Source organism: Littorina saxatilis, linkage group LG3 (assembly GCF_037325665.1).
Source record: "Littorina saxatilis isolate snail1 linkage group LG3, US_GU_Lsax_2.0, whole genome shotgun sequence".
Classification (NCBI taxonomy): domain Eukaryota; kingdom Metazoa; phylum Mollusca; class Gastropoda; order Littorinimorpha; family Littorinidae; genus Littorina; species Littorina saxatilis.
The window spans coordinates 54,540,006-54,567,529 of record NC_090247.1 but is presented as its reverse complement, the minus strand read 5'-3'; the positions used below and the strand labels follow the sequence as shown (position 1 = coordinate 54,567,529).

The 27,524-nt window shown below is 43.0% G+C and overlaps 1 protein-coding gene across 4 annotated transcripts; it reads right to left on the bottom strand.

Annotated features, from left to right (window-relative positions):
- Positions 1 to 27,524, bottom strand: LOC138962690 (ciliary microtubule associated protein 1A-like). Of its 4 annotated transcripts, none has more exons than XM_070334612.1 (5): positions 27,293 to 27,524; positions 20,162 to 21,351; positions 9,783 to 9,887; positions 6,808 to 6,924; positions 1 to 1,850 (listed from the first exon to the last, which is right to left on the bottom strand). In XM_070334612.1, exons 2-5 carry the CDS (start codon positions 20,184 to 20,186, stop codon positions 1,345 to 1,347), a joined length of 753 nt encoding a protein of 250 aa, XP_070190713.1. In that variant the 5' UTR covers positions 20,187 to 21,351; positions 27,293 to 27,524; the 3' UTR covers positions 1 to 1,344. The 4 variants fall into 4 exon arrangements, with proteins under 4 accessions (XP_070190713.1, XP_070190714.1, XP_070190715.1 ...); XM_070334613.1 differs by lacking the exon at positions 27,293 to 27,524 and adding an exon at positions 27,127 to 27,201; XM_070334614.1 differs by lacking the exon at positions 27,293 to 27,524 and adding an exon at positions 25,433 to 25,552.

Sequence of the window (27,524 nt, the reverse complement as noted above, 5' to 3'; positions counted from 1 at the left end):
GAACGAAAAGGTAATCTTTAATACAGAAGGGATTAAAAGAGAATGGCACCTTCAGAAAAAGAAGAACATTTTCAAGCCAATGTTTTTTTTAAACAAAACAATAAACCACTTATTGAGAAGAAAAAAAAGGCCATCAGAAGATTTACACTGGTATAAGATTGCGTAGCTGAGGCGTGCGTTTCTGATACTGTTCAATACAAACGATGATTTTAAACAGACAAACACGCAAACAAACATGGATACACATAAAACAAGCAACTTCAGATCAACAGCCTTAAGACAAGTTTTAACGGGAATTCAGCCTTCAAAAAGGAGTCGTTAATGTGTACGTGGTAGAGGATGACTTACTTTTGTATGCTTCATATGAAAACATGCATTTAATATTGTCACTGGCGAAATACCGACAAAGTCCCGTGAAACTGGACAGTAGATATACACTGCTGTTATCAAATCCTCAATTTTCTCGTTCATTTGTTGTGAGCTTTCTTAAACACAAGAGTTGAAGTCAGATCACAGACTTTGCAATCTTATTCAATCACTGATGTCAGCAAGAGGCTTACTGACGTCAGCACAAAACTCAGCAAGATCGCTGAGGCAAAAGCAAAATCTAATTCGTTCCTTGACGTCTGTTTCAATTGATGACGTAAAAATGAAAAATAACTAACTCAGTCACTGATAGAAACCTCGAGCGAACACACTCACGTTATCATTGAATCTAGTTCAGCCACTAACGTCAGCTCAAAACCTCAGTTATACACTGACGTAAGACCGAAACATTAGCTGACGTCAAACAAAACTATAACTCAGCCGCTGTTGTCAGTCCCGATCGAAAAAAAAATCACTTATGACGTTAGTCTACACCTTAACTAAGTCAGCCTAAACCCAAGTAAGACACCTATCTGAAACCTGCTGACGGCACAGCAAAAGCTGGCCGGCCACTGTCTGACGTCAATCTAAAACTGCATGACGTGTGCTTAAACCTAAACTTTGTCATCTCAAAACCAAACTAAGTTACCTAAACATAACAACCAATGGCGTTAGTCTTCATAACCGTAATTAAGTCAGCCCTAACCCTAAGTTAGTCACCTACTAATAAGGGACTTACGTCAGGGCACATCCTTACACATTGTCTGACGTCATCTAAAAACTTCATGAAACCAGCCCGAAAAGTAATGACGTCAACCCAAAATCCAACTCCCTCAATGACGTCGGTCCTCAGTCACTGTTCTTTTCTTCTTCTTCGTTCATGGGCTGAAACTCCCACGTCCACTTATGTTTTTGTACAAGTGGGTTTTTTACGTGTATGACCGTTTTTACCCCATACAAGTCCCGCTCGAAAACAACTCAATCACTGACGTCAGCCAGGGTGAAGAGCGGTCTGATGCTGTCATGATGACGCACGCCGATGGAGAACCGTGGGCTGGTCTTGGTGACGTTCTCCATGCTGCCAGGGTCGTAGTAGCCGGGCCCGGGACTGGCGTCCTTGATGGCAGGCAGCTTGGTCCTGCCCTTCATGCTGAAGCCAGGCGACCGCTTCATGGTGAAAGCTTGATCCACGGCGCTGTAGGCTGCAGGCCCAGGCGTGCGGGCGTTGTCGTAGGCGAACCCCTTGTTGCTGGAACCCTTGCCACGAAGGGTCGAAGCTGGGGCAGCCCTGATGTTGGGCAGGCGAGAGCCCATGGTCGGGGGGAGCTGGTATGAGTTGGGGGCGGGTCCCGAGCGCCGCTTGTCTGAGTGGAAGGGAGCCCCGATGCTGTAGACAGGCGCCTTGTGCTCCCAGGCCGAGCTGTTGTCCGAGATGTGATAGCAGTTGGGCGCTGGGGCCGACCTCCCGCCCGACATCATGCTGTCTGTTGTTTAGAACAGAGGAGAGGAAGGTCAATGAAATAGGGGTGATATTACACCGTTGTGCACAAGAACAAGAACAACAAGAATACATATGTTATTGTCTGTCCTTACATGTTTTGATTTTAAATGTGTCAAGCGCAAAGAGCATAATTGTAAAGTTATGATGTTGAGCTATATAAATGCTCATTTATTATTATTATTATTATTATTATTATTATTATTATACCAGGCATTTGCGTTTGGGCAAGGCCTAGCAGGGGTCAGCAATAGAGTTGCGCTCCCTCTCCCATCTCTTGTATTGAGGTGACTGCCTATTTGTGTGTGTGTGTGTGTGTGTGTGTATGTGAGTGTGTGTGTGAGAGTGCAGTGTGTGTGTGTGTGTGTGTGTGTGTGTGTGTGTGTGTGTGTGTTGTGTGTGCGCGCGTGTTCGTGCTCTAGCGTGCGTGCCTGTGTGTGTGTGTGTGTGTGTGTGTGTGTAGGGGGGGGGTCAATAATATGAAAAAGTCTTAATTGTAAGTGCGTAGCAGCAGCAAAAGCGTTATATTGTCTAAGGGAAATAATTCAACTACAACCGAATTATCTTTTATAAAGCAGTAGCCTCCCTTGTACCAAGTGGCATCGCTGATATCACAATAATGGATTCACTATAGGTAAGTGACTTCAAGTATTTTTCGTCAGCTAAAAAATATATTTTCGAAAATACCGATGTGTGTAGTTGGCCTTTGAGTTGAACATCCGGCATAGATTTGTGTAGTTCCGTCACAACTATACATTTGTTTTGCAAAGTTTAGGGTTGAGTTATTTTCCTCAAAACAATTTGTTTTTCTACTCTGTATTTCCTGCTGACTGAATAGTTACACAAACAGCAAGTGAGGAAACTCTAGCTTTTCATTGAAAGGAACATGACTTTGTGCGAATTACAAATTTAGTTTAAATGTATTTTCCTACAAAGTCATCCAGAAACACGAAGCGGACAAAGCTTGTGTTTTTCCTTGTGAGTTTTTCCTTCCGTCAGTCCTCGTCTAATCATCTTTTTTTTATTAAAAAGGCCTCTGTCCGTCTGAGGCACACTCCAATGCTCAGATTACTACAAACTCACGTGCAGTCCGCAGCAAAATGGCTTTTTTTTAAACTGCATTCTAAGTTAAAATCCATTGCCTTTGGTCTGTGACACACAATTTCAAATTGAGCGAATTCTGTTGCCGCTGAGTATATATTTTCTAACGTGACTTAAAAGCAGCGTAGTGTTGGATGCACGGGGGCAGGGGGGGTCCTGGGTCCTGGAAGCCCACACCCACACCCCCCCCTCCCCCCCTCCCACCCCCCCTCTTATATCCCGGCAAATGTGACTTTTTTCTCAAGGGGAGACACAAAATTACCTCTTCCAAATGCTAAATTTGAACAGCCACTGGGGGAACTTGGCCTGTCCCCGTGCCCCTTCTTCATTTTGGAAGTCCCTCCCGCGCATACACTACTGATAGGTCCAGCCATGCAACGTATTGTAAGAATTCACATATTTCGCCAGGCAATAATAATAATAATAATAATAATTGTCAGTAAGTACTGGTGTCACATGACTGATGTGAACCAGTTGATTGGCTAATGGCGAGTTTTAGCGCACTCTTGGAGTGCGCTAACTTTTCCACAGAGCATATTCTTCCGCCCTTTGCCTAAGCGAGACTGTGCTCTCACCCTCAGAATTAATTAATGACATGTTGCTTATATTCTCCACAATACCAAATGACCATAAATTCCCTGCTTCTCAATTAAAGCAGAAGTGGGTTTTTTCTGACAGATTGCATGTGCCTGTGCCAGTGCCAGTGATCTAAAAATAGAAGCCGCTGTGTTTCATCTAATTTTCGCCGACTTGCATAGATTCTTCTCATATGCCGTGTTAGTGGCATGTAGCTTATCATCCACATTACCAAATGATGAGTTAGTATACAATTCCCAGCGGCTAACAGAAAACACAAGTGTTATTCCGATAACGTACCAGCTAGACCAGTTTGAGTTTGGAAGACTGACTCGATCGACTCTGTAGCAGACTACACAGAAATACGACTACATCAGTTCAGTAAATGAATGGTTTCCGAATTATTATTTCAAGGCAAGAACAATCGTAATCGAAAACGTGTAAGGTTCAGAACGTTCTTACCATAAATAAGACTTATTACCAGCCTGCGTCATGCGTGCAGACTCAGTCAGTCAGTGCAGACTGCAGTAGTTCGATTGCCCAGGTAGCCTAGCAGTAGCAGACGACATTAACCCCGCTCAGCAAATTAACTTGTTGGGCAAATGTGAACGAAAAAACGATGGGGATATAATACGTGTAGGGTTCAGAGCATTCTTACCGTTCATATTTAGTACCAGACTCCCCGATGAGTGAAGATACCACACGAGAAACATGCCACATTTATTTTGAAAATGTACTTTCCGTCGACCGTGGCAAGGGGCAAAACTCTGCACAGTCAATCTGTCGAAGCTCGATGAAGGTTTCGAATCGCAAATAACTATGAGCACAGTCCTTTCTCCGAGTTTAAATGAGGTCTCTATGAAAGATCATCACTTTTTAGCTTAACGCTACACTGGAATTTACCAACAGAAATTAAAACAAGAGTTTGCGTGTGACGAAAGCACGACACACTTGAGACAGCCCACACAAAAGTAGATCCAGTGACACAAACCTGACCACACAGTTACGCCTATCCAAATGCGCGTTGCAAAATGTGCGTTTTGAATCTTCTTTTTTCTCTGGCGGTACTGACAATATCGTTATTGAAACAATCCCAGTGCACTAAGGGATTTATAGAGCAAATCTCGAAAATAATTATTGAACTCAGCGCTATGCGCTTCGTTCAATAATGAATTTTCTCGATTTGCTCAGTCTATAAATCCCTTAGTGCACTGGGATGTCTCAATAACTTAAATAATAATGTTAATAATAATTAAGTAGATGTGCAACGCCAAGGCACTGCATACCCCAACGAAAGACAAACCTCTCTCTCTCTCTCTCTCTCTCAAACACACACACGAACACACACACACACACACACACACACACACATACCTCAAGTTACACACGTACAAAAATGCACACTCACTCACTCACTCACTCTCTCACACACACACCCATACGCACATATAGACAGACGGACATACACACCTTTACAAACAAACACACATACACACACACATACACTTACGCACACGCACAAACACACTCCCACCCACCCACTCTCTCTCTTTCTCTCTCTCTCTCTTATACAAACAGACACTCACACACACACACACACACACACATACACACACACATTGACTCACACAAATCTCATACACACAAAACACACACTTATACGCACATACACGGTTGGCCTTGTGGTAAGGCGTCCGCCCCGTAAGAACCCAGGCCGGGTCATACCTAAGACTTTAAAATTGGCAATCTAGTGGCTGCTCCGCCTGGCGTCTGGCATTATGGGGTTAGTGCATGCTAGGACTGGTTGGTCCGGTGTCAGAATAATGTGACTGGGTGAGACATGAAACCTGTGCTGTGACTTCTGCCTTGTGTGTGGCGCACGTTATAGTCTCAAAGCAGCACCGACCTGATAATTATGGCCCTTCGTGGTCGGCTGGGCGTTAAGCAAACAAACAAACAAATACGCACATAGACAGACGGACACACACACCTTTACAAACAGACACATATACACACTCATACACACACAAACATACACACAAACTCATGCACACACACATTCACACACACACACACTCTTTCTCCCTCAGTCTCTCTCAGTCTTTCTTACACACACACACACACACACACACACACACACACACACACACACACACACACACACACACACGAGTACAGACTCATGCACGCGCGCACACACACACACTAACACTAACACGTGCACAAAATGAACACACACACACACACACACACACACCGCGCGAGAGAAAAAGACTACAGGGAGGCATGACGTCATGATGCATTAATTGACGTCAAAGACTTTTGACCGTGACGCCAATCTTCTCACGCGAGCTTTATCCATAGTCTTGAACAACCACACACAAATAGACTTGGAAAGTACAGAATTTCTACCCGTCCAAAGCGGCCTTGGGTGGCGTTTGCTGAAAAAATGGGGGCGACTATTGCACCCACCGTATTTTTGTTAGTATGGTCCCAACTTTTGGTGAACTTCCATCTCCAACTATAGCACGTAGCCGGGCACAAAGAATCCTTCTTTATCCTACATACGTGAGAGAGACACCCGTGAGATAATAATCGTTCAAATCACACGTGTGTATATCATGTAAATGAGGTCATGTCAAGCAAGTCTGGCAGGGACCTGTTTTTCCACTGCTTATGATGCCAAAGTCACCGAGACAAACGTCATTATAGAAAAAAAAATTGCGCTCGCTAATTACCCTCGATGAATTTTTAGAACTAACACGTCACGCCACACTTTCAGAGTGACGTTTCTTTGCTTTGACGTAATAGATTGCATGAGGCTTTAGAAGAGATCGAGGTTCCAAAACAAGCGTCTTCAATTTAGCTGCCTCGACTGCAGGACATTTTCAGTAAAATACACGTAAGTACAGTGTGTAGGATAAACAGAATACTACATGGCTTGCTGTGTCGTACCAGATTTACACTCGTTGCTTTTTCAAATAGTGAACAGCTCGCTTTCGCTCGCAGTTCAATATTTAAAAAAACAACTCGTGTAAATCTGGTACGACACAGCAAGCCATGTAGTATTCTCTATTTATCATGTATTATCGGTATGAAAATGCGTTCGTGTGATACCACCAGCTTCGCTGGGATAATGGAACATTTATATAGCGCTTCTTCACAGCTCGAAGCGCTTATTACAAGTTCAATTGAAAACACAACACGATATATACAACTCATGCAATGTGTCTCAAATGAGAAGGAAAACACTCATCAATACCTACCCCATACAGAGCGACGAGGTCTTCCGGTGATGGAGTAGCTCGGGCTGTAGCCAGTCCCCCGGGGGGTTTGACCCCCATTCACGCTGTACTGGGGGCCGGGGAACGACTGGGACTTTTCTGCAAAACACACACAACACGAACACAGTCACTTTGCAATGACATTTGAAGTAGAGCCACCTCTTGATAACGGCCCACCCGGCGGCCACCTCTTGATAACGACCCCGGCGGGCACCTCTTGATAACGACCCACCCGGCGGTCACCTCTTGATAACGACCCCGACGGCCACCTCTTGATAACGACCCACCCGGCGGCCACCTCTTGATAACGACCCCCTCCTCATTACGACCGTCGCAAAGAAAACCCGACGAGCTTCTTTCATATAGATATAATTCTCCTTTCCATAACGACCCCCTCTCTTGACGGACCAGTTCTAGTTGGTCCCTAGGGATCGAGCCATTACAGACAGGTTCGATTGTAGTAGAGGGCCCCAAAGGGTTTAAAATCGTGATCGTGATTGGCGTTTTTTGACCTTTCTGTGACCGTGATTGCCGAAATTTCCATTTCTGTGATCGTGATGGGACTTTGCCCGTGATCTGTGATGACAAAAAAATCAAGTCTCGTGATCGTGATCGTCATTTGTTTTCGTGATCGTGATGGGCATTATTGCAAAGCATTTTATTTTCAACGTACATTTTTCACAGCTGTATCACTCTATGATCCTCTATTCGTCAAGGTGTTTGTGATCGTGAAAACAAAATCAAGGTAACTGTGATCGTGAAAGCTAAAATTTCCCTTCCCGTGATCGTGATGATACCCGCCCTTTGGGGCCCTCTGTAGTACATGGTCAGTGTGCAGTTGGTTCATCGAACCTGTACATGTCTATAACGACGATTTAAATGGGTCCTTACAGACAAGTGTTCGTCACGGAAAGGTGAATTATGACTGTAGGAAAGAACCTCGTCGAGGTTGCTTTGGGATGGTCGTAAAACCGGGCAGGGGGTCGTTATCAAGAGGTGGCCGGCCGCCAGGGCAGGTTCTGCTGTAGCGGGCAAAGTACAAGTTAAAGTAATGTTAGTGTCTGGTGTAACCGCTGTAACACGTAAAAGACCTCGGTCATTCTGCCACAAACGCAGGTGATAACACCTCAGAACGTACACACCCGGATTGTTATGTACTGCTAGTTTTCGACTGGAAGGAAGCGACCCGAATTTCTTAGCAAAAGTATAACAAGGAAATGAAAAAAAGTGTCCAAAGAGTACGTAGCCAGAACATATGACATGATCCAAAGGAAAACGCCTCCTTTTCTTTGTTAGATTAACCACATCGTTACCGAAAAATTAGTTAAAAGATGTTATCAAGTGTCCAATAGCCAATACAATATTCCTTCTTTAAAAGCACAGACTGTCTCGTGTCAACAGTTCGGCCCGCCGTCTCAGATCCCGCCAGGCGTTTACAATGGATATGAACATCCATCCACTTGGACTCATACCAGAAATCAACACCCTGTCTACTCACTCGGGTGAGCTTGACATTTTTTTTAATGAAATACTTTCTTAAAATGCCACTTGTGGCTTTCACAAAATTAATTCATGAGCAAATTCACAAGGCTGTGCACTGATAGCACCAAGGCTGTTCACTATAGGTATGTGACCAAGTGGAGGGGTGGTGTGTGTGTGTATGTGTGTGTGTGTGTGTGTGTGTGTGTGTGTGTGTGTGTGTGTGTGTGTGTGTGTGTGTGTGATCTGAGACGGTTGGCCGAACACGGGAAAGGAATGTGCCTTTTAATTAAGATGGGGTTGATTAAGACAGACGATATAGATTAGTATTAGGGCAATGGTTAGCGTTAGACAAGGAGTGCAAGCAAGTGAGTGCGAGTCAATGTCACGGTACCGTTATTGAGACGCAACACATTTTGAAATCGGCCAGTCTTTCCTGCCCTTCTACACACAACTACAACGGTTTTAAATGTGTCCACTTTATTTTATTTTATTTTATTTTATGTTATGTTTTTTTCAATTTGTAGGTCTCTCGATGACATATAAACTGACAGATTATCATTTCCAGACCGCTGTCTATTTTTCTTATCGTTTGTTTCTTCTTCCTGTTCTTGTTCTCGTTGTTCTTGTTCTTCTTGATAATGTTCTTCTTCTTCTTCTTCTTTGACAGAAAGACAGACAGAGAGACAGAGACGGACAGAAAGAGAGAACGTAATGCCCGAAATTGACCGCTCACCACCGAATTTAGCTCGGTACATGATACACTTCGTGGAAAACGTATACGCATTGAGTAAAGCTGTAAATATCTTCTTCTTCTTCTTCTTCTTCTTCTCCCTCGTTCACTCATGTAGTTTCCACGAGTGAGTTTACGTGTATGGCCGTTTTTACCCCGCCATTCAGGCAGCCATACGCCGCTTTCGGGGGAAGCATGCTGGGTATTTTAGTGTATCTATAACCCACCGAACTCTGACATAGATTACAGGATCTTTTCCGTGCTCAGTTGGTCTCAAGTTGTACTTGCGTGTACACACGAAGGGAGATAAGGCACTAGCAGGTCGGCCCATAAGTTGACCAGGGAGACCAGAAAAATCTCCATCCGTAACCCACCAGGCGCGGCCGGGATTCGAACCCGCGACCTTCCATATAGGAGGCCCATGTCTTATCCACTTGGCCACTGCGCCCGTCAACTGTACATGCCGATACCCTTCGTCCGAATCCGTTCGATTGTTTTTGTCAATGGCGGAACACGTGGCTGTGGAGAAACATGACGGCCATTGCTCCGAATAAGCAAGTTTCGCTTTGTTTGAGTTGGATTATGATGATTATTTTGTGATTGTAAGCTGCACGGGGATTTCTATACTATTCATGCAGCTAGTGCTTCCAATTATTTTATATACATGTTGTGCATACTATTCGTTTGGTACTTCTCTTTTTCTAAACTGTATATTTACTTGGTGCAGACTATATGCACTGCTTACCTTTGAAGCGTGCCCCAAACGAGTAGCCGGGTGCCCGCTGACGGGTAGGGTCGTGGTTGACAATACCCACAGTAGTCGGTATAGCGTATCCGTAAGTTGACCCGACTGACAAAAATTAGATTCATCTTAACTAGCACAATAGTATCAAAATGTTCTTGTCTTTAGATTACAAATGATATTCCGTCAACCCTACAATGAGTAGTAGTACTGAGTAACATCAATTAAAAAGGCTGAGTTAAATATCTACAGAAACACATACAGCCTGCGTGTTAGACTTAGCTTTTAACCACCATTGAACATGTCGTGTTAAGCTCAAACACAACATACAAAGCCCACCGTTAAATCAGTATGACGCAACATATAAAGCGAAAAGGAAAGAAGCAGAATGAAGCCAACTACGAATGAGAACAATTCAGAAAACTGCAATTCATCAACTAAACTAAAGTTTGCATTGGAGAGCAAGAGTAAAGCCAGGAAAATCCCTCAGCGCATAGTGTATACCTGTCACACTCTGTGAATTACCTTCCCACACCTACACTGTATTAAACATTCATCATCTGCGTTCAGTTTTGGCACAAGGACAAGGTAATCCAGGGGCACGTGGGATATGTGTGTGCGTGTGTGTGTGTGTGTGTGTGTGTGTGTGTGTGGGTGGGTGTGTATGTGTTTGTGTGTGTATGTGTGTGTGTGGGTGTGTGTGTGTGTATATGTGGTTGTGTGTGTGTGTTTGTGTGTGTGTGTGTGTGTGTGTGAGTGTGTGAGTGTGTGTGTGTGTGTGCGATTTAATCGGAAAACTTTTGTAGACATACACATTTTTTAAAGTCACCTTCACTTGCACAATAGTATCAAAATCCCTCAGCGCATGTTGTATACCGTACACACTCTGTTAATCACTGCCCTGCGCCTACCCACACCTACACTGTATTAAACATTCATCATCTGCGCTTCTGACGCCAGGACAAGGTAATCCAGGGGCACGTGGGATGTGTGTGTGTGTGTGTGTGTGTGTGTGTGTGTGTGTGTGTGTGTGTGTGTGTGTGTGTGTATGTGTGTGTGTGTGTGTGTGTGTGTGTGTGTGTGTGTGTGTGTGTGTGTGTGTGTGTGTATGTGGTAACGAGTGGTAACGCACTTGCGCTCGGAAGCGAGAGGTTGCGTGTTCGACCCTGGGTCAGGCCGCAATTTTCTCCCCCCTTTCCTAACCTAGGTGGTGGGTTCAAGTGCTAGTCTTTCGGATGAGACGAAAAACCGAGGTCCCTTCGTGTACACTACATTGGGGTGTGCACGTTAAAGATCCCACGATTGACAAAAGGGTCTTTCCTGGCAAAATTGTATAGGCATAGATAAAAATGTCCACCAAATACCCGTTTGACTTGGAATAATAGGCCGTGAAAGGTGAAGGCTCGCCTAACAGGCTTGAGGTTTGCTGGTCGATGTGAATGCGTTATATATTGTGTGTAGAAAATGTCTGTTTGTCTGTCTGTCTGTAAAAAATTCCATTTCAAACGGCAGAAATTAATATGTAAAGCGCGGAGAGCACAGTTAATTGTGGTTCGCGCTATATAAGCTCTTCATAATAATAATAATATGTATGTGTGTGTGTGTATGTGTGCGTGTGTGTGTGTGTGTAGTGTGTGTGTGTGTGTGTGTGTGTGTGTGTGTGTGTGTGTGTGTGTGTGTGTGTGTGTGTGGACTGTGGGAGAGTATGTGTGAGTCTGTCTGTCTGTCTGTCTGCATGTCTGTTTGTTTGTTTGTATGTTTGTGTGAGTGCGTGGTTGTGTGTATTCGTTCTGCTAAAACTCACATCTGTGGAAGTTTCTACATGGGAGAAGACTATCCCTCCACTTAAACACATACGAAAATCAACCGCCTGGCTGCATCAAGTGAACAGTGGGATTTTCTTTTAAATTAATTTTGCTGATTGACACAAGTGACCAGTTGAAATGGGCATTCGCATTGTTTAGACGGGAAGAACTGTGCCTGTTAATTAATCTTAATAAAACATCCTCGGTGGCAGCTGGGAACACTTCAAACACATGTATTGTGTGATTATATGCTTCAAATTAAGCAAGTCGCAACTTTTGATCTGTATGCTGCTTAAAGCTGAAGAGTACTGAACTGACGTTTGAACGAAGAAGTGCACACCATAGAACCCGAATCTATCTTTGACTAGCCTGGATTGTGCCCCCTGATGTCCAGATGTGTGTCCCAACTAACACACCTCAACCCCTTACCCGCCCCCGTGCCCCCCCCCCCCCCACACACACACACACACCGATCAGAACATTACAATATAATTTTTATTTTATATACCTGTGTTACAATAAAAGAAGTACAATCACATTGAGATATCCCAAAATCAGGAATTGTAATTCGCACTCACTCACTAACAATTTGACAAAATCGATACGCTTCAGATTAGCGAAAGAGTGGGGAGAAAAGGAAGCGGTTGAAGAACTTCAAGGTAGTGAAATACACACACAGTGACACACAAACACACACACACACACACACACACACACACACACACACAAACACGTTTGACCTTTTGATCCAAGGTCAGCTTTCCCTTAACTCTCCCCTGACCTTGATGTGACCTTTGATATTACCCACACGGTTGACTGTATCAATTATATTATCTCCCTACCCATTTTTCCCTCCGGCAGTCTAACGGGTCGGGTTGGGTCCTTGTGAAACTAACCCTTTGAAGATTGTGATCATAAGTAGTTATTGGTTATTCCATAACTGTCAGTTGACTGCTTGCAACGGCTGGCCAGTATGTTCGTGACTGCTTTGATCGCTGCGGACGTACATAAATTGGTCGTACCAAACGGTGGAGAAAGGGTTAGTGATAGTGTGTGTGTGATTGTGTGTGTGTGTGTGTGTGTGTGTGTGTGTGTGTGTGTGTGTGTGTGCGTGTGCGTGTGTGAATGTGTGTGTGTTTGTGTGTGTGTGTGTGTGAGTTCGAATGTGTGTGTGCGTTTGTGTGTGTGTGTGTGCGTGTGTGGTGTGTGTGTGTGTGTGTGTGTGTGTGTGTGTGTGTGTGCCGGGGGAGGGGGGAGAGACAGACAGACCGACAGACAAAGAGGGAGAGAGACACAGAGATATAGACAGACAGACAAACAGACAGAGACAAAGAGAACAGAGAGAGAAAGACAGATACAATGAAATAAAGATAATATAAGATAATATAAGACAAATAAGATTAAATAATATATGATACGATAAATAGGCTAAGATAAAATAAGATCAGATAAGATAAGATCAGATCAGACCAGATCAGATCAGTGATACAATAAGGTAAGATAAGGTAATAAGATAAGATAAGATAAGATAAGATAAGATAATTTTAGATCGAGAGTTATCTATGTGAGTAATTGTTGCTTTTTGAAACCAGCCCTCGCTTATGAGGGAATACTCTAAATATAACTAATGATCGAACTCATTACGTCAAAAGCCGTTACAATACTGAAAGAATAAAGACCATCAAAGAGAGTGAAGGCGAGAGAGAGAACACATGGGGGCCAAGGAAAGAATGGACGATACGGGGAAATAACTCTGTCGGATTTGTATGGGTTGTGAACGAGTGAATACCCTTGCTTTTTCTCTGACAAATAAATTCACGCGTGCTCCTGTCCCCGTGTTTCTGGGGGCCCGGTGTAACACGAGAAAATTACTCCCACGAGATTTTTACTCCGGAGTAAACATTTCGTACAAAAAAGTTACTCCCTTTACGAAAAAAGCACTCCCCCATTTCACGAGAAAATTACTCCCCAAGACAGGTGAGTTCCGAGTAAACATTTCGTACAAAAATGTTACTCCTCTGGCGAACAAATAACGAATAAATTACTTCACCCAAACACAAGCAATTTAACTTCCCATGCCAGGTGTACGAAATTTTTACTCCCTTGTCCCCTGTTAGTCTTGGTGATGGAAGGGGTGGAATTAAGGAGGGTAGCGCGACATTCGTGTGCGCGAGATCACTTATTGGCATTATCCCTTCGCCCGCATCACATTTTTGCGTACGAGATTTTTACTGGAAGTAAAAAAAAATGGGGAGTAAAAATTCCGTGGAGGGAGTAATTTTTTCGTGCCTTGGGGAGTTCTTTTCTCGTACGAAAAGTGTACTCGGAGTAAGAATTTCGTACGAAATATTTACTCCGGAGTAAATTTTTCGTGGAGTAAAAATTTCGTCTTACACCGGTTGCTCAGTTGGTAGAGCACTGTACTTGTGATCGGAAGGTCGCAGGTTGGAATTCGGGCCGGGACGGACACAGGTCAACTTTATGTGAAGACTGACCTAAAGACGGAAGCCATATCCCATTCCCGTGTCATTGTGGAAGTGTAAAAGACCTCGGTCATTCTGCCATAAGTGCAGATGGTCTATACCACCTAAACACGTATACACTTGTGTATCTCAGCAAAAGCCGTGAGGGCGTAAAAACTCGAAAAGTTAGCCTGTAGGACATAAGGCATTCGATCTCTCTTTCCTAATTTTCCCACGTGTTTCCCAGAAACACACCCTTCCCTAGTGATTGACCCCGCCAATGTTTTTCCGAGTAAAAGCAAGGGCATTCACTCTTGCACAACCCATCCAAACCCGACAAGAGTTATTTTCGGAAATCGGCTACTGTACACTGAGGGAGACGGACTGATGTGAAGTGATCAACATGATCGTTTACACGTGTGGAGAGAGAATGTACCTTTAAGGGCAGAATATGCCTGCGCAGTTTCAGCGGCACAGACGACGCACTGCATATTATTGATGCTGCTGATAGGGATTATGACGAGTACTTGGCCTGTTTTCCTTTCACACAAACGTGTAGCGGGCTGGGATAATCTGCAGTGCGTCGTCTGTCCTGCTGAAGTTACATAGGTGAGCCCCGGGCCTTTAAGGGAACATGCAAAGTGAGGTTGAAGATCTACATGATCAAAGTATAGATCTATTCTGCTCGTAGATGTGGAAGCAACGCGATTGCATGCCAGCACGTGTCGTAATGTGCTTGTTCATGGTACTGCTTATTAGCACTGATATTACTGAGTTTTACAAATCGAACAATAATCTAATTTCTTTCTTTTCTCTTTTTTCCGGTGCCTGTGGTCAGGCTTTAAAGTAACTAGCTCTGTCTTCTTTTTCTTTTTATCAATTTTCCTTTCCTGGTAAAAACATGTCGTCACTGAATTGCGAGGAAAAGTTTTGTGATGAATGAGATAAAGATTCATGTGGGCAATGTGGGTGGTGTACAGTTCTACGTCTCCGGTGTCAATGCAACCAGGAAATATTAGGTAGGAGGAAAGTTGAGTGCTCTTTATCATCACCCTGCATCGAATCATGCAGCATTTGTTATATACACTCCGTTTTGCTTCAGTGCGCCGACAGTTGTTTTTGTTCTAACATTTTACTGTTGCTTGGTGTGCGTGTGTGTGTTTGTGTGTGTGTGTGCTTGTGTGTGTGTGTGTGTGTGTGTGTGTGTGTGTGTGTGTTTGTGTGTGTGTGTGTGTGTGTGTGTGCTTGTGTGTGTGTGTGTTTGTGTGTGTGTGTCTGTCTGTCTGTCTGCCTGTCTGTCTGTCTGTCTGTCTGTGTGTGTGTGTCTGTCTGTCTGTCTGTCTGTGCGCGTGTGTGAGTTTGTGGCGTATGTCTGTATGTATCCTTCGCCTCCCCCCCCGCGGGTTAGGGGAAAGAATTTACCCGATGCTCCCCAGCATGTCGTAAGAGGCGACTAACGGATTCTGTTTCTCCTTTTACCCTTGTACCCTTGTTAAGTGTTTCTTGTATAGAATATGGTCAATGTTTGTAAAGATTTTAGTCAAGCAGTATGTAAGAAATGTTAAGTCCTTTGTACTGGAAACTTGCATTCTCCCAGTAAGGTCATATATTGTACTACAGCAGTCCCTGCAATGTACGGCCCCCGGCGTGAGCGGACACCTGACATGTACGGACACATTTGCTCGGCACGGAGTGTTTTCCTTCTATATTTGCCCCCCCTTAAACGGACACCTGCAAAACGTGGACACGGACACTCATTTTCGGTCCCAACAGCAGGTCATACCTCCAATGTACGGACAGACCATCGTCAAATTTTCACCACAACAAAATCGATAACAGAGCAGTCCGGCTCTTGGTGCAAAGATCACAGCCGCAATGGCGTGACGACAGTCACTGGTAACTTGAGTGCACCTGTACCCATCAGGAGGGGGGGGGTAGTTTTGGTCAGGAGTGGAGTACATGCGAAGATGCCAACATGAAACAGCACTGTGCTCTTTATTCTTGTCTGTTGGACGTAAACAACAGAAACCACAGTCGATGAAGGTCCTGAGCGAAAGAGAGTGAAAAATCGGCCACAGTTGTCAGCATCGTGTGTCTGTGTGTAACCTCTTTCATTGACAAGATACTCTTGTTTCCTCTCAGCCTTGACCAGTGAGTCGGTTGCCTAATCTGTGAACCCTTCAGTTGTCTTGCTGTGTCAAAAGTTACGACACAGTCAACTGGTTTTGCTCTGAGTGAACAGTTGGAGCTGACCTCTCTGGCCACAGCCCAACAGTACATGGCTGGAGGGAGTGAGAGAGAGAGGGAGGCGGGGGTGGGGGGGGGGGTGGGGGGGGGTGGAGGAGTAGCTGGCTAAACTCTGTGGGGTGTCCGGTGTCACTGCATGTCAGCAGGAAGAGCATTGGAGAGAAATAGAGAGGTGTACTCTTCCACACAATTTCCAAGCATCAGTTGTCACGGCTTGGGGTAGGCATCAGTGAGGGAGAGTGGGAGCTGTGTTATGTACAGTGTATTTCCGACTGAAGAGTGAAAAGTCACTGCCATGCCACATGATCGGCATGCAGTCAATAAAGCCAGACAAGATGAAAATAAATTACATGATTATGACATGCAGCTCTATCTGCTGCTATTTATTCAAACTGGGTTTCAAGCTTATTCTTGCAAAGCATCTGCACACGCTCCTCTGTGCTGTGTTTGTGTGGCTGCTTTCGTATGTCAGTGCATGGTGAGTGTGTTCACTGCCTTGAGGATTTATTTTATCTCTTCTTTTCAACACTTTTCATACAAATCATTTTTACAGAACGTTTAAAGAAGTATTAGGAGTTTATTGTTTAGTAGCCACAAGAAGTGATTAGCATAGACTCAATCCTGTTGTTTGTGTGAGTCAGTGTATGGGGGAGGGGGTGGTGTGGTCACCCCTCCCGTGACCGGACACCTGCAATGTACGGACAGTTTTGCTATGGCCCAAGGGTGTCCGTTCATGAGAGGGACTGCTGTACGTTGCAAGCCCCTGGAGCAATTTTTTGATTAGTGCTTTTGTGAACAAGAAACAATTGACAAGTGGCTCTATCCCATCTCCCCCCTTTCCCCGTCGCGATATAACCTTCGTGGTTGAAAACGACGTTAAACACCAAATAAAGAAAGAAAGATCCTTCGCCTGTAGAGAAAGAATTAAAAAAATACTTGCACATTGTGTTTGTCTACGTTCAGTAAATGACAAGGGTTTCAAAGTACATCACCTTCGTAACATTGATACCAAAGGTTGTAAAATGGATTTGAATACTACCACATTTTTTTTAAAGACAAATATATATATATACTATGTTTTTTGTTGCATGTCTATATCATTATCTGACTGGAGTATTACTGACAAAATGTACAGAGAATACATTCTTGTTTCCATTTAAGATAAGATTAGATAACATAAGATTTTATTTCAACCACGTGCATTACACAGGAATATATCTTGGTTTGAGTTCATTCAATACATAGTACATTCAAACACAACAACCAAACAGAGTGCTAACAGAACCGCGGCTGCATACACACACTCACTTACACCCACTTAAAGGCATACTAACGCACTCCCGTGTTTACAAAGTGTAGTTTGCCCACAATCGATGTCAAACGCACCATAAGACCATATAATGACGATACGTCACCATGCGCGGACCATAATACATGCATTACAGCTTGTTCTAGCCTCTGAAAAAGTGAGGATGTCAACAAAGCCGCGGTGTTCTCTCCCTTGCATCAACGTTACATGTGTTGCCAAATCTATAAATAGGACGATCCAGATCAAAATGAAAATTCAAATATCTCAACATTTAAGGGGTCCTAGACCACAATATTTTGCAGGGAACTTAATTTAGTCTGTCTCCAGCTGTTGGTAAAGCAATTAGCGTGTATAGTCATCGAGTACATATGGCTTTAATATACGATATAATCATTTAAAGGACTGAAAACCCATGTCACAAAATGGTACGCAGCTCTGGAGAGTAACCCAAATCTTAACGTGACAACCAATTAAAGCTCATCAGGTTAAAACCGTGATTGACCAAGGAAAGAGGTGTAAGAACAAAACTTCTTTTTTTTGCACGTGCACAGAAAGAGTAAGACCTCTCTTATAGGCCCCTCCATTTGAATTCTCCGTCTACTTCTAGACCTAAATTAGACTCTTTTAAAGCGTCAGTAATTTTTTTATTTTTTTTCGTTATAACAATCAAGAATTGAATTTGTTTGTTTGATTGATTGATTGATTGATTGTTTGTTTGTTTGTTTATTTGTGGGTTTTTTATTAATAGGGTCTAAAGGAGAGGTACCACTGTGCTAAAGAAGTGGAGAAGCAACATAAACTTGATTTACGAAGACAGAGATTGATCAAAGAAAATAATAATGTTCAAACTAATTTTTTTTTTTTTTTTTTTTTTTTTTTTTTTTACACTTGCACAAATCATGCTTGGAAAACGCGGTTCTGACTATATATAGCAACAGTTAACTCACACACTGCCACTATACTTTACGATACCTAATAAGTTAACAACAATTCAAGAAGATTTATGTTTTCAAACAGACTATGCTAACCAAGCAAGCACACTGAATGCTCACTATAACAGCCACTACTTTACACTATTTAATAAGTTTACAACAAATCAAGAACATTTCAGTTTTCAAACAGACTATGCGAAACAAGTCAGCACACTGAAAGCTCACTATAACAGCCGCTACTTTTTGTTTAAAGGCACACTCCTTTCCGTGTACACAGCTCAACTCACCATCTCTGATCTGGTCATACATTTACACGAGATAAGACCATGCCTTTACTTGAACACATACCAAAAATTAACAGCCTGTGGGCTCCATGTGCACATGCACACTTTTTTTTTATCGTGAGTTAATTTTGTATTAATTATTCAAGACATTAATTCAACAAAAAATGTCAACTCATCACAGGAAGCAGTCAGGGTGGTCATTTTGGGTACGTGTCCAAGTTGAGGGATGGTCTTATCTCCTATAAAAGGCTGGCCAGAATTTAGATGCTGTTTCAAGGGAAAGAGTGTGCCTTTAATCATGAATTTACGAACACGATGAGGGGGGCGATGCTTTACCACGTGCACCGGGAATGGGCTTTTTGGACGTAGGCCTAACGTGCATGGGAATGGGGAAATTCTCGTAGCGTGCACCGTGCACAGAGGTCCGGCGTGCACCGTGCATGGAGCTTTTTCGTAACGTGCACCGTGGATCACCGTGCATGGCACTGTTGGTCTCAACGTGCACGTGCACAGACACCCCCCCCATGGTGACCCTCCACGATGCTTGCTAAGCGAAAAACAAACTTTCTTGTAATACAAATTATCAACAACAACAAAATTTATTTCGAAAAAAACCCCACCTCCCTGCTGACCAGCAAAGCACATTGATAGCTTACTTGGAGCGACTACTTTATGATTAAATATAATTATCCTCAGTAAAACACTAGCTGCTCCTAAGTGAGAAATACACACTTACTGATCACATGCAAATAAAGAAAAATGAAGTTTCGAAAAACGACATTACATGCTGCCCAGCGAAGTACACAGAAAGCTGACACTACTTTTTGTTTAATCACGCATATCCGCACTTATATAATACCTACTTTCAGAGAAAAAAACAAAAAACTGTCTGACTTCCCGAGTACACTGAAAGCTATATATTAACGTAACGACAGGGTTTTTTTTAAACATGCTAACACTAACACAATGCATAATTGATGGAAAACAAACTTTATGGTCTGGTCAAACAAATCATGAAAAATTAAGCTTCGAAAAATACCATGGCTTACCAGTCGAGCGCATTCAAAGGTTATTTACGTAACGACGTTTTGTTAAACATACTTACACTAACACAATGCATGATTCATGGAAAGCAAACTTTCTGGTCAAACAAATCATGAACAATTAAGCTTCGAAAAATGCCATGGCTTACCAGTCGAGCGCACTGAAAGGTTACTTACTTCTACGTTTATTTGTATAAACACAATCTAGACCAATAAACTGCAGTAAGTGAGAAACATAAACTTTCCTAGCAAACAAATCAAGAATGATTAAGCTAAAAAGGCGCCAAAAAAACCACTCACTTTTCCAGCTCGATGTCTTCGTCATTTTTTAAGTTCAGGGGACTGCAGAAACCAATTTCCTGTCGGTCACAATTCAAAGAGGAAAAAACCGTTTCCCTTTCAGTGACTGGAACACATATTCAGGAGAGGGAAAAAAAAATGACGTTTAACCGGCGTTCCCAGTGATGTCTCCAGAACTTAGAACTCCCAAGTTGGCTCAGGTAAATGAGCTGACAGATTTACTCTCCAAGAAGCGTTGTCATTGTCCAGGTATAGGAAAGCTTTGTGAGCCCACTTAATTGGACTGTAATTGAGTCGCTTTCCTTATTGTGTGTGTGTGTGTGTGTGTGTGTGTGTGTGTTTGAACCTTTTTACTTATATGCCATAGCGTTTTTATAAGCGAGTCGATTTACTTCTGTAATTGAGCTGTTGTTCTGATCATATCAATGAGCCCTTTCGCAACTTATATTGTGACGAAGTTCGCACAATCATGACCTCAAAATCAGGCAAAGTTCTTTGAAGCACTTGAGACTGCCCTCCGTACCAGCGAAGTCCATTGTCCGGGGCCTCTAAGAGAAATTCCACTTAAAACTTTGCACTCGGGTGGCACCGACATATATCTCACTGGTCGCCGGAAAACTTTGGACCTCAGCTTCTAAGAGGGGAGAAGTTTCCTTGTTGATAGAGTGGTTTGTTTAAAGTAATTCCACTGAAAAGCTAGTATAGTACTCTCTGGTAGCACCAAGGGATATACTTGTGTATCTCACTGGCTGGAAAGCTTTGGCACTCTGCTGCTAAGAGGTGAGAAGTTCTCTTGTTGATAGTGGGGTTTGTTTAAAGTAATTCCACTGAAATGCTAGTACTCTCTGGTAGCACGGAAGGATATACTCCAAAGCTTCAGCACCCTGCTGCTGCTAAGAAGGGAGAAGTTCCCTTGTTGAAAGAGTAGTTTGTTGAACAAAATTCCACTGAAAAGCTAAGTCCATTGTTTTAGAGAAATCCCATCGACAGCTTAGCACTCTGGAGGCACCGAGCGATATATATCACTGGCTGGAAATCTCTAGCACTCTGCTGCCAAGGTATTCGTGTTGATATTGTGGTCCGCTCGCTGCCGGACGACTGCGGTCATCATTTTTAATGTCCTCTCATCCACCTGGTTGCGAGTGGCAACCAACGTAAGCCCCCGTGTATGATCTGCCCGGTCAGCCAACCTGAAAGGAAGGAACAAAATATAGTATCAGGTACTCGCTTCCTGCAAATTGCTCTGGGATGTGGTGGGAGGCCGCCAGCCGGAGGGGGGGGGAGGAGTATGGGTGACGGTGGGGGAGGGGGTGGGGTGGTGTTAGATGGGAGCAAGGAGCTGGTGACTGCGCCGTATTCGTATCAAGTTCTTTTCTACTCTCTTTTCTTTCTTCTTTTCTTTTCTTCGATACCCCCCATCCCCACCACCACATCCACCCCACCACCACATCCATCCCACCCCGGCCCTATTCCAAATGCAACCGTAAGGACAATACTGTATCACAAAACGATAGAAAAGGAAAATTTAATAAAAAGTACAGAAAGGGATTCAAGTCTGTGTATAATTTCTCATCTTGTCCGTTCTGTCTGTCCGTAAGTCTGTCTGTCTGTCTGTCTGTCTGATTGTCTACCTGTCTGTCTGTCTGTATGTCTGTCTGTCTGTCTGTCTGTCTGTCTGTCTGTCTGCTTATCTGCCTCTCTGTCTTGAGTGCTTCTGCGTCTTATGTATACCTATGTGTTCTTATTGTATGGCTGTCTGTCTATGTCTGTGCGTGTTTCTCTGTGCGTGTGTCTGGATGTCTGTGTGCATAAAATATAGCCGCCAATCTGTGTTCGTATGTCTTTATTTATCAGACGTTCATTCTTGTAAAGAAACTGAGCTCGTTCGGAATTGCAAATGACAGACATTATCTACGCTACAGAGTATCAATCTTCATGCTCTAACGGGAAAAACATTTCACTAATCCTTCACCCACAAAGCGAGGCTTGAAACTCGAACTGGAAAAAAGCAGAGCTGTAACAAAAGCTTAATGCGCTTGTCTGGCTCGATATTGCCTACATTATCAATTCTGCAGAGCATAACAGCATAATGACCCGGGTTGTTATGAATACATATCTTTTTTTTACAGACATGCAATTTTGTTTTTGAGCTGCAGTGGTCTGAGACTTTGGTTTTCTTGCGACTGTTATTATCAGATATACCTGTGAAAATCTGTTTTTAGTTGAACAGTTCGGTGGCTATTAGATTATGCTCCGCACCTGACAGAACAAACGAATGACCCATGAATTTGCACTTGCATAATTTTTCATGCAGATAACTAAAAACTAAAAAACCCAGTTTGAACAATGTGCCTCTGTTCGTGTGGATTTTTGTTTTTGGTTTTTACATTTAGTCAAGTTTTGACTAAATGTTTTAACATAGAGGGGGAATCGAGACGAGGGTCGTGGTGTATGTGTGTGTGTCTGTCTCAGTGTCTGTCTGTGCGTGTGTGTGTGTGTAGTGCGATTCAGACCAAACTACTGGACCGATCTTTATTAAATTTGACATGAGAGTTCCTGGGAATGATATCCCCGGACATTTTTTTTTCGATAAATACTTTTAATGACGTCATATCCGGCTTTTTGTAAAAGTTGAAGCGGCACTGTCACACCCTCATTTTTCAATCAAATTGATTGAAATTTTTGTAAAGCAATCTTCGACGAAGGCCGGACTTCGGTATTGCATTTCAGCTTGGTGGCTTAAAAATTAATTAATGACTTTGGTCATTAAATATCTGAAAATTGTAATAATTTTTGTTTTATATAAAACGATCCGAATTTACGTTCATCTTATTCTACATCATTTCCTGATTCCAAAAACATATAAATATGTTATATTTGGATTAAAAACTAGCTCTGAAAATTAAAAATATAAAAATTATGATCAAAATTAAATTTTCGAAATCGATTTAAAAACAATTTCATCTTATTTCTTGTCGGTTCCTGATTCAAAAAAACATATAGATATGATATGTTTGGATTAAAAACACGCTCAGAAAGTTAAAACGAAGAGAGGTACAGAAAAGCGTGCTATGCAGCACAGCGAAACCACTACCGCGCTGAACAGGCTCGTCAGTTTCACTCCGTTTTGCACAAGCGGCGGACTACGGTCATTGTGAAAAAATGCAATGCGTTCAGTTTCATTCTGTGAGTTCCACAGCTTGACTAAATGCAGTAATTTCGCCTTACGCGACTTGTTTTAATTTGTTTTTAGTTTTAGCAATAATGCCGCTTTAATAGAAAAAGTAATTGTTACCGTGAATGAATAAACAGAGCCAAACATCGCAGAAGTATTTCATTTTACACAAAGTAAGAAGGTTAGAAGTACAACCGTCAAATATATGTAGTGCGATGTCTAGAAAGGTGTAGGTAGCCTAATAAGAACTCTTACTGCCTTCTTCTCTATGACCGTGCAATGCTCTACAAAGTCAACAAAGAAATAAAAGTTAACATCGAAACTACAAAACCACACACAATTTAACTTTCATCAACTACTCATGATCGCACGCATGAAATCATATCTGGACAACTGAATAAACGTAGGTACCATTCCGTTTAAAACAATATAAATTGTTTGTTTGTTTGTTCGTTCGTTCATGGGCTGAAACTCCCACGGCTTTTACGTGTATGACCGTTTTTACCCCGCCATTTAGGCAGCCATACGCCGCTTTCGGAGGAAGCATGCTGGGTATTTTCGTGTTTCTATAACCCATCGAACTCTGACATGGATTACAGGATCTTTTTCGTGCGCACTTGGTCTTGTGCTTGCGTGTACACACGGGGGTGTTCGGACACCGAGGAGAGTCTGCACACAAAGTTGACTCTGAGAAATAAATCTCTCGCCGAACGTGGGGACGAACTCACGCTGACAGCGGCCAACTGGATACAAATCCAGCGCGATACCGACTGAGCTACATCCCCGCCCTGTATAAATTGTTTGAAAACTCGCAAGACTTTCAGACAATTGTCAGTCGTGACTTTCACATACCTGCACGGCGCTGCTGAAGCTTGTGTGAATATGTTATGGGTCTGATAAACAAAGGGAAGTAAGCGGCTCTAAATGCATTCGACATGTGTAATAGAGGTAGTGAGAGTTATCCGGAACCATTCTCCTGGCACCTGAGAGAATAATAAGCATTGAAACTGATGAACAAGCGACTTTCATACTCAAACTTAACTACTTCCCTTTGTTTATCAGATCTCTTGGGCGGGGATGTAGCTCAGTCGGTAGCGCGCTGGATTTGTATCCAGTTGGCCGCTGTCAGCGTGAGTTCGTCCCCACGTTCGGCGAGAGATTTATTTCTCAGAGTCAACTTTGTGTGCAGACTCTCCTCGGTGTCCGAACACCCCCGTGTGTACACGCAAGCACAAGACCAAGTGCGCACGAAAAAGATCCTGTAATCCATGTCAGAGTTCGGTGGGTTATAGAAACACGAAAATACCCAGCATGCTTCCTCCGAAAACGGCGTATGGCTGCCTAAATGGCGGGGTAAAAAACGGTCATACACGTAAAATTCCACTCGTGCAAAAAACACGAGTGCACGTGGGAGTTTCAGCCCACGAACGAAGAAGCAGAAGAAGAAGATCAGATCTCTAAACAGCGCGCTGCCTCATTTGTTCAAGATCCTACTTTATGGGTCACTGAAACGGTTATTTAACTGAGATTAATTTTCGACCTGAGTTTGTTTTATTGATTCATCAATTGCTTCATCGATAGCGCATTGGTCCTCCTCACCCCCCCCCCCCCCCCCACACACACACACACACACACACACAGAATAGCTTATCTATTAAGCACATAAACGTATAAAGACGGTCATGCGTAGACTTTGAGGTACCTGCTCATTGCAAGCTTGTAGGCAGATTTTATGGGTCACCAAAATGATTCTTCGACAGAGATTTCGCTCTCAGTAGCTTTTATTGATTCATCAATAGCTTCATCGATAGCGCATTGGTTTTCTCCCCACAGAAGAGCGTGTCTGTGATGCACAAAAACGTATAAAACGATCATCTGAGAAGACTTTTACGTACCTGCAAACTGCAAGCTTGTTGGAAGATGTTATTGGGTCACCAAAACGATACTTCAACTGATATTTGGTGGTGAGTTGCTTTTATTGATTCATCCATAGCTTCATCAATAGCGCATTGGTTTTCACCGTGACCCCACAGAATAGCGTATCTATGATGCACAAAAGCGTATAAAAACGATCATCTGAGAAGACTTTTACGTACCTGCAAACTGCAAAACTGTTGGAAGATTCTATGAGTCACCAACACGATTCTTCGACTGAGTTTCTTTTATTGCTTTGCAAATTGCAACTCCCTCTGTGATAGCTCTCAAACGGTTGTCGCAAATGTTACCGTTGACCTTTAAAGTGTTATCAGACCCACTTCACCCTGTCAAATAAAGTCAGACTGTGAAGTATGGTCGATTACAGTACACACGTTTAGGAGTCTCCAGTGTCTTTTTCTCAGCTTTCAAAACTGTTAGACTTACGTTTGAAGAATGAAATACAGCGCAGTCGGCTCAGCGTGTATTATCAGTTTGATTGATGGTAGTGTGGAAATGTTATCTGGTTTGCAAATACGGGAAACACTTTAACTTTAAAGCGGTATAATCCGGTGCGGAGTCTTAACGTGAAATAAAAACAATTTGTTTGAATTTAAAACTAACCTACGCATTATACCTTTTAACCGCTTACTTATAATTTAAATATGAGTTTTGGAAACGTGCTTTCAATCTTGAGGAAGAATGAAAAGGGATATAATTCATGCACCAAAAAACTGTAAAACTATCAGCAATCAGTATTTGATCATTTGAATATTCTGCACTAAGGTACCCGTGTTATGGTCACACAAGAATACGCTTTTGCAGGTCGACGACATCACTAAATGGTTGAAGTGAGAACATAATTATCTACGAGCAAACAAGATTACGTGCTTAGCACTTTGTGGGGTTAACTGGATACTGTTGAGATGTCCAACGCCAGTGTTGGACATTTCTCAATCTGTCTGTCTGTCAGAATGCCTGTTTTTAATTGATACTGCAAAACATAGTGCACACGCCAGCGTTACATATGGTACTATCTACTCAGTACGACTTAGTTTCCTGTCTGTCTGTTTTCTTGTCTGTCTGTCTGTCTGTCTGTCTGTCTGTCTGTCTGTCTGTCTGTCTGTCTGTCTGTCTCTCTGTCTGTCTCTCTGTCTGTCTGTCTGTCACTCTCTCTGTCTCTGTCACTCTCTCTGTCTCTGTCTCTGCCTCTCTCTGTCTCTGTCTCTCTCTCTGTCTCTCTCTCTGTCTGTCTCTCTCTCTGTCTCTCTCTGTCTGTCTCGCTCTGTCTCTCTGTCTCTCCCGTCTCTCTGTCTCTGTCTCTGTCTCTCTCTGTCTCTGTCTCTGTCTGTCTGTCTGTCTGTCTGTCTGTCTGTCTCTCTCTCTCTCTCTCTCTCTCTCTCTCTCTCTCTCTCTCTCTGTTTGTTTGTCTGTCTGTTGTAACTCATATGCATACTGTTAGTGATCTTTTTTATGGAAACCTAACGTCAGATAGCCCAGCTTACTGCGTTATTCGTCTTCTCAGATGATCGTTTCTCTACATTTTTGTGCATCATGGATACGCTCTTCTGCGGGAAATCCTAATGTGTTATCGATGAAGCTATTGATGAATCAATTAATCTGTTGGGTCTGTGAAACAAGAAGCTGTAACTACTGCAACTGACACCACTGATATAGCAACCGGCTACCCAAACAAAGGTAGGCGAACCAAATCTCCCGACTGATGACTCTCTCTCTCTGTCTTAGTTAGCCTAAATCAAATCGCTGTTCAACGTTGAATGATTAGGAAGTACATTATTATATTTCAACACACAGAAACACAAAGTTAGCAGAACATAAGAAGAGAAATTTAAAAGAAAATAGTGGGTTAGCTTACAGTGATACTGGCATTCTCAAGAAAGACCCCTTTGCGAAGCTACACACTCGGTCACAACTTGTCAAAGAGAACCAACACAAAACGCGCACTGTTAACTACAAATGTTTACATTGCAAGACAGAAACTTGAATGCCTGCATATATGTAACAGCGAGTGCACTCCTTACCTTACGGTTTGACGTCCCCCTGCAACTGACTGAAATACGTAAGGCTTTTGTTCCTCCTCAGGTGTGTTAAAACCCGGGGTATGTATAGGTCTACCAAGGTCTACAAGGTACCAGGTAAGTACAAGGAAACACGGGTAGACACACAAAAACACAGGTATAGAAACCGCACACGACCACTTGAACTACCCTTCGATACCTTATAAACACTGCTCCTACACTCTCAGACTTTCAA

What these genes read in the sequence shown, in the direction of transcription:
- LOC138962690 (XM_070334612.1), bottom strand. Translation starts at nt 20,186, where the DNA reads ATGACGAAGACATCGAGCTGGAAAA. An exon ending in GAAGACATCGAGCTGGAAAA is followed by an intron (nt 9,888 to 20,161) that starts GTGAGTGGTTTT and finishes AATTTTTGTCAG; the next exon opens with TCGGGTCAACTTACGGATAC. An exon ending in GTTTGGGGCACGCTTCAAAG is followed by an intron (nt 6,925 to 9,782) that starts GTAAGCAGTGCA and finishes TGTGTTTTGCAG; the next exon opens with AAAAGTCCCAGTCGTTCCCC.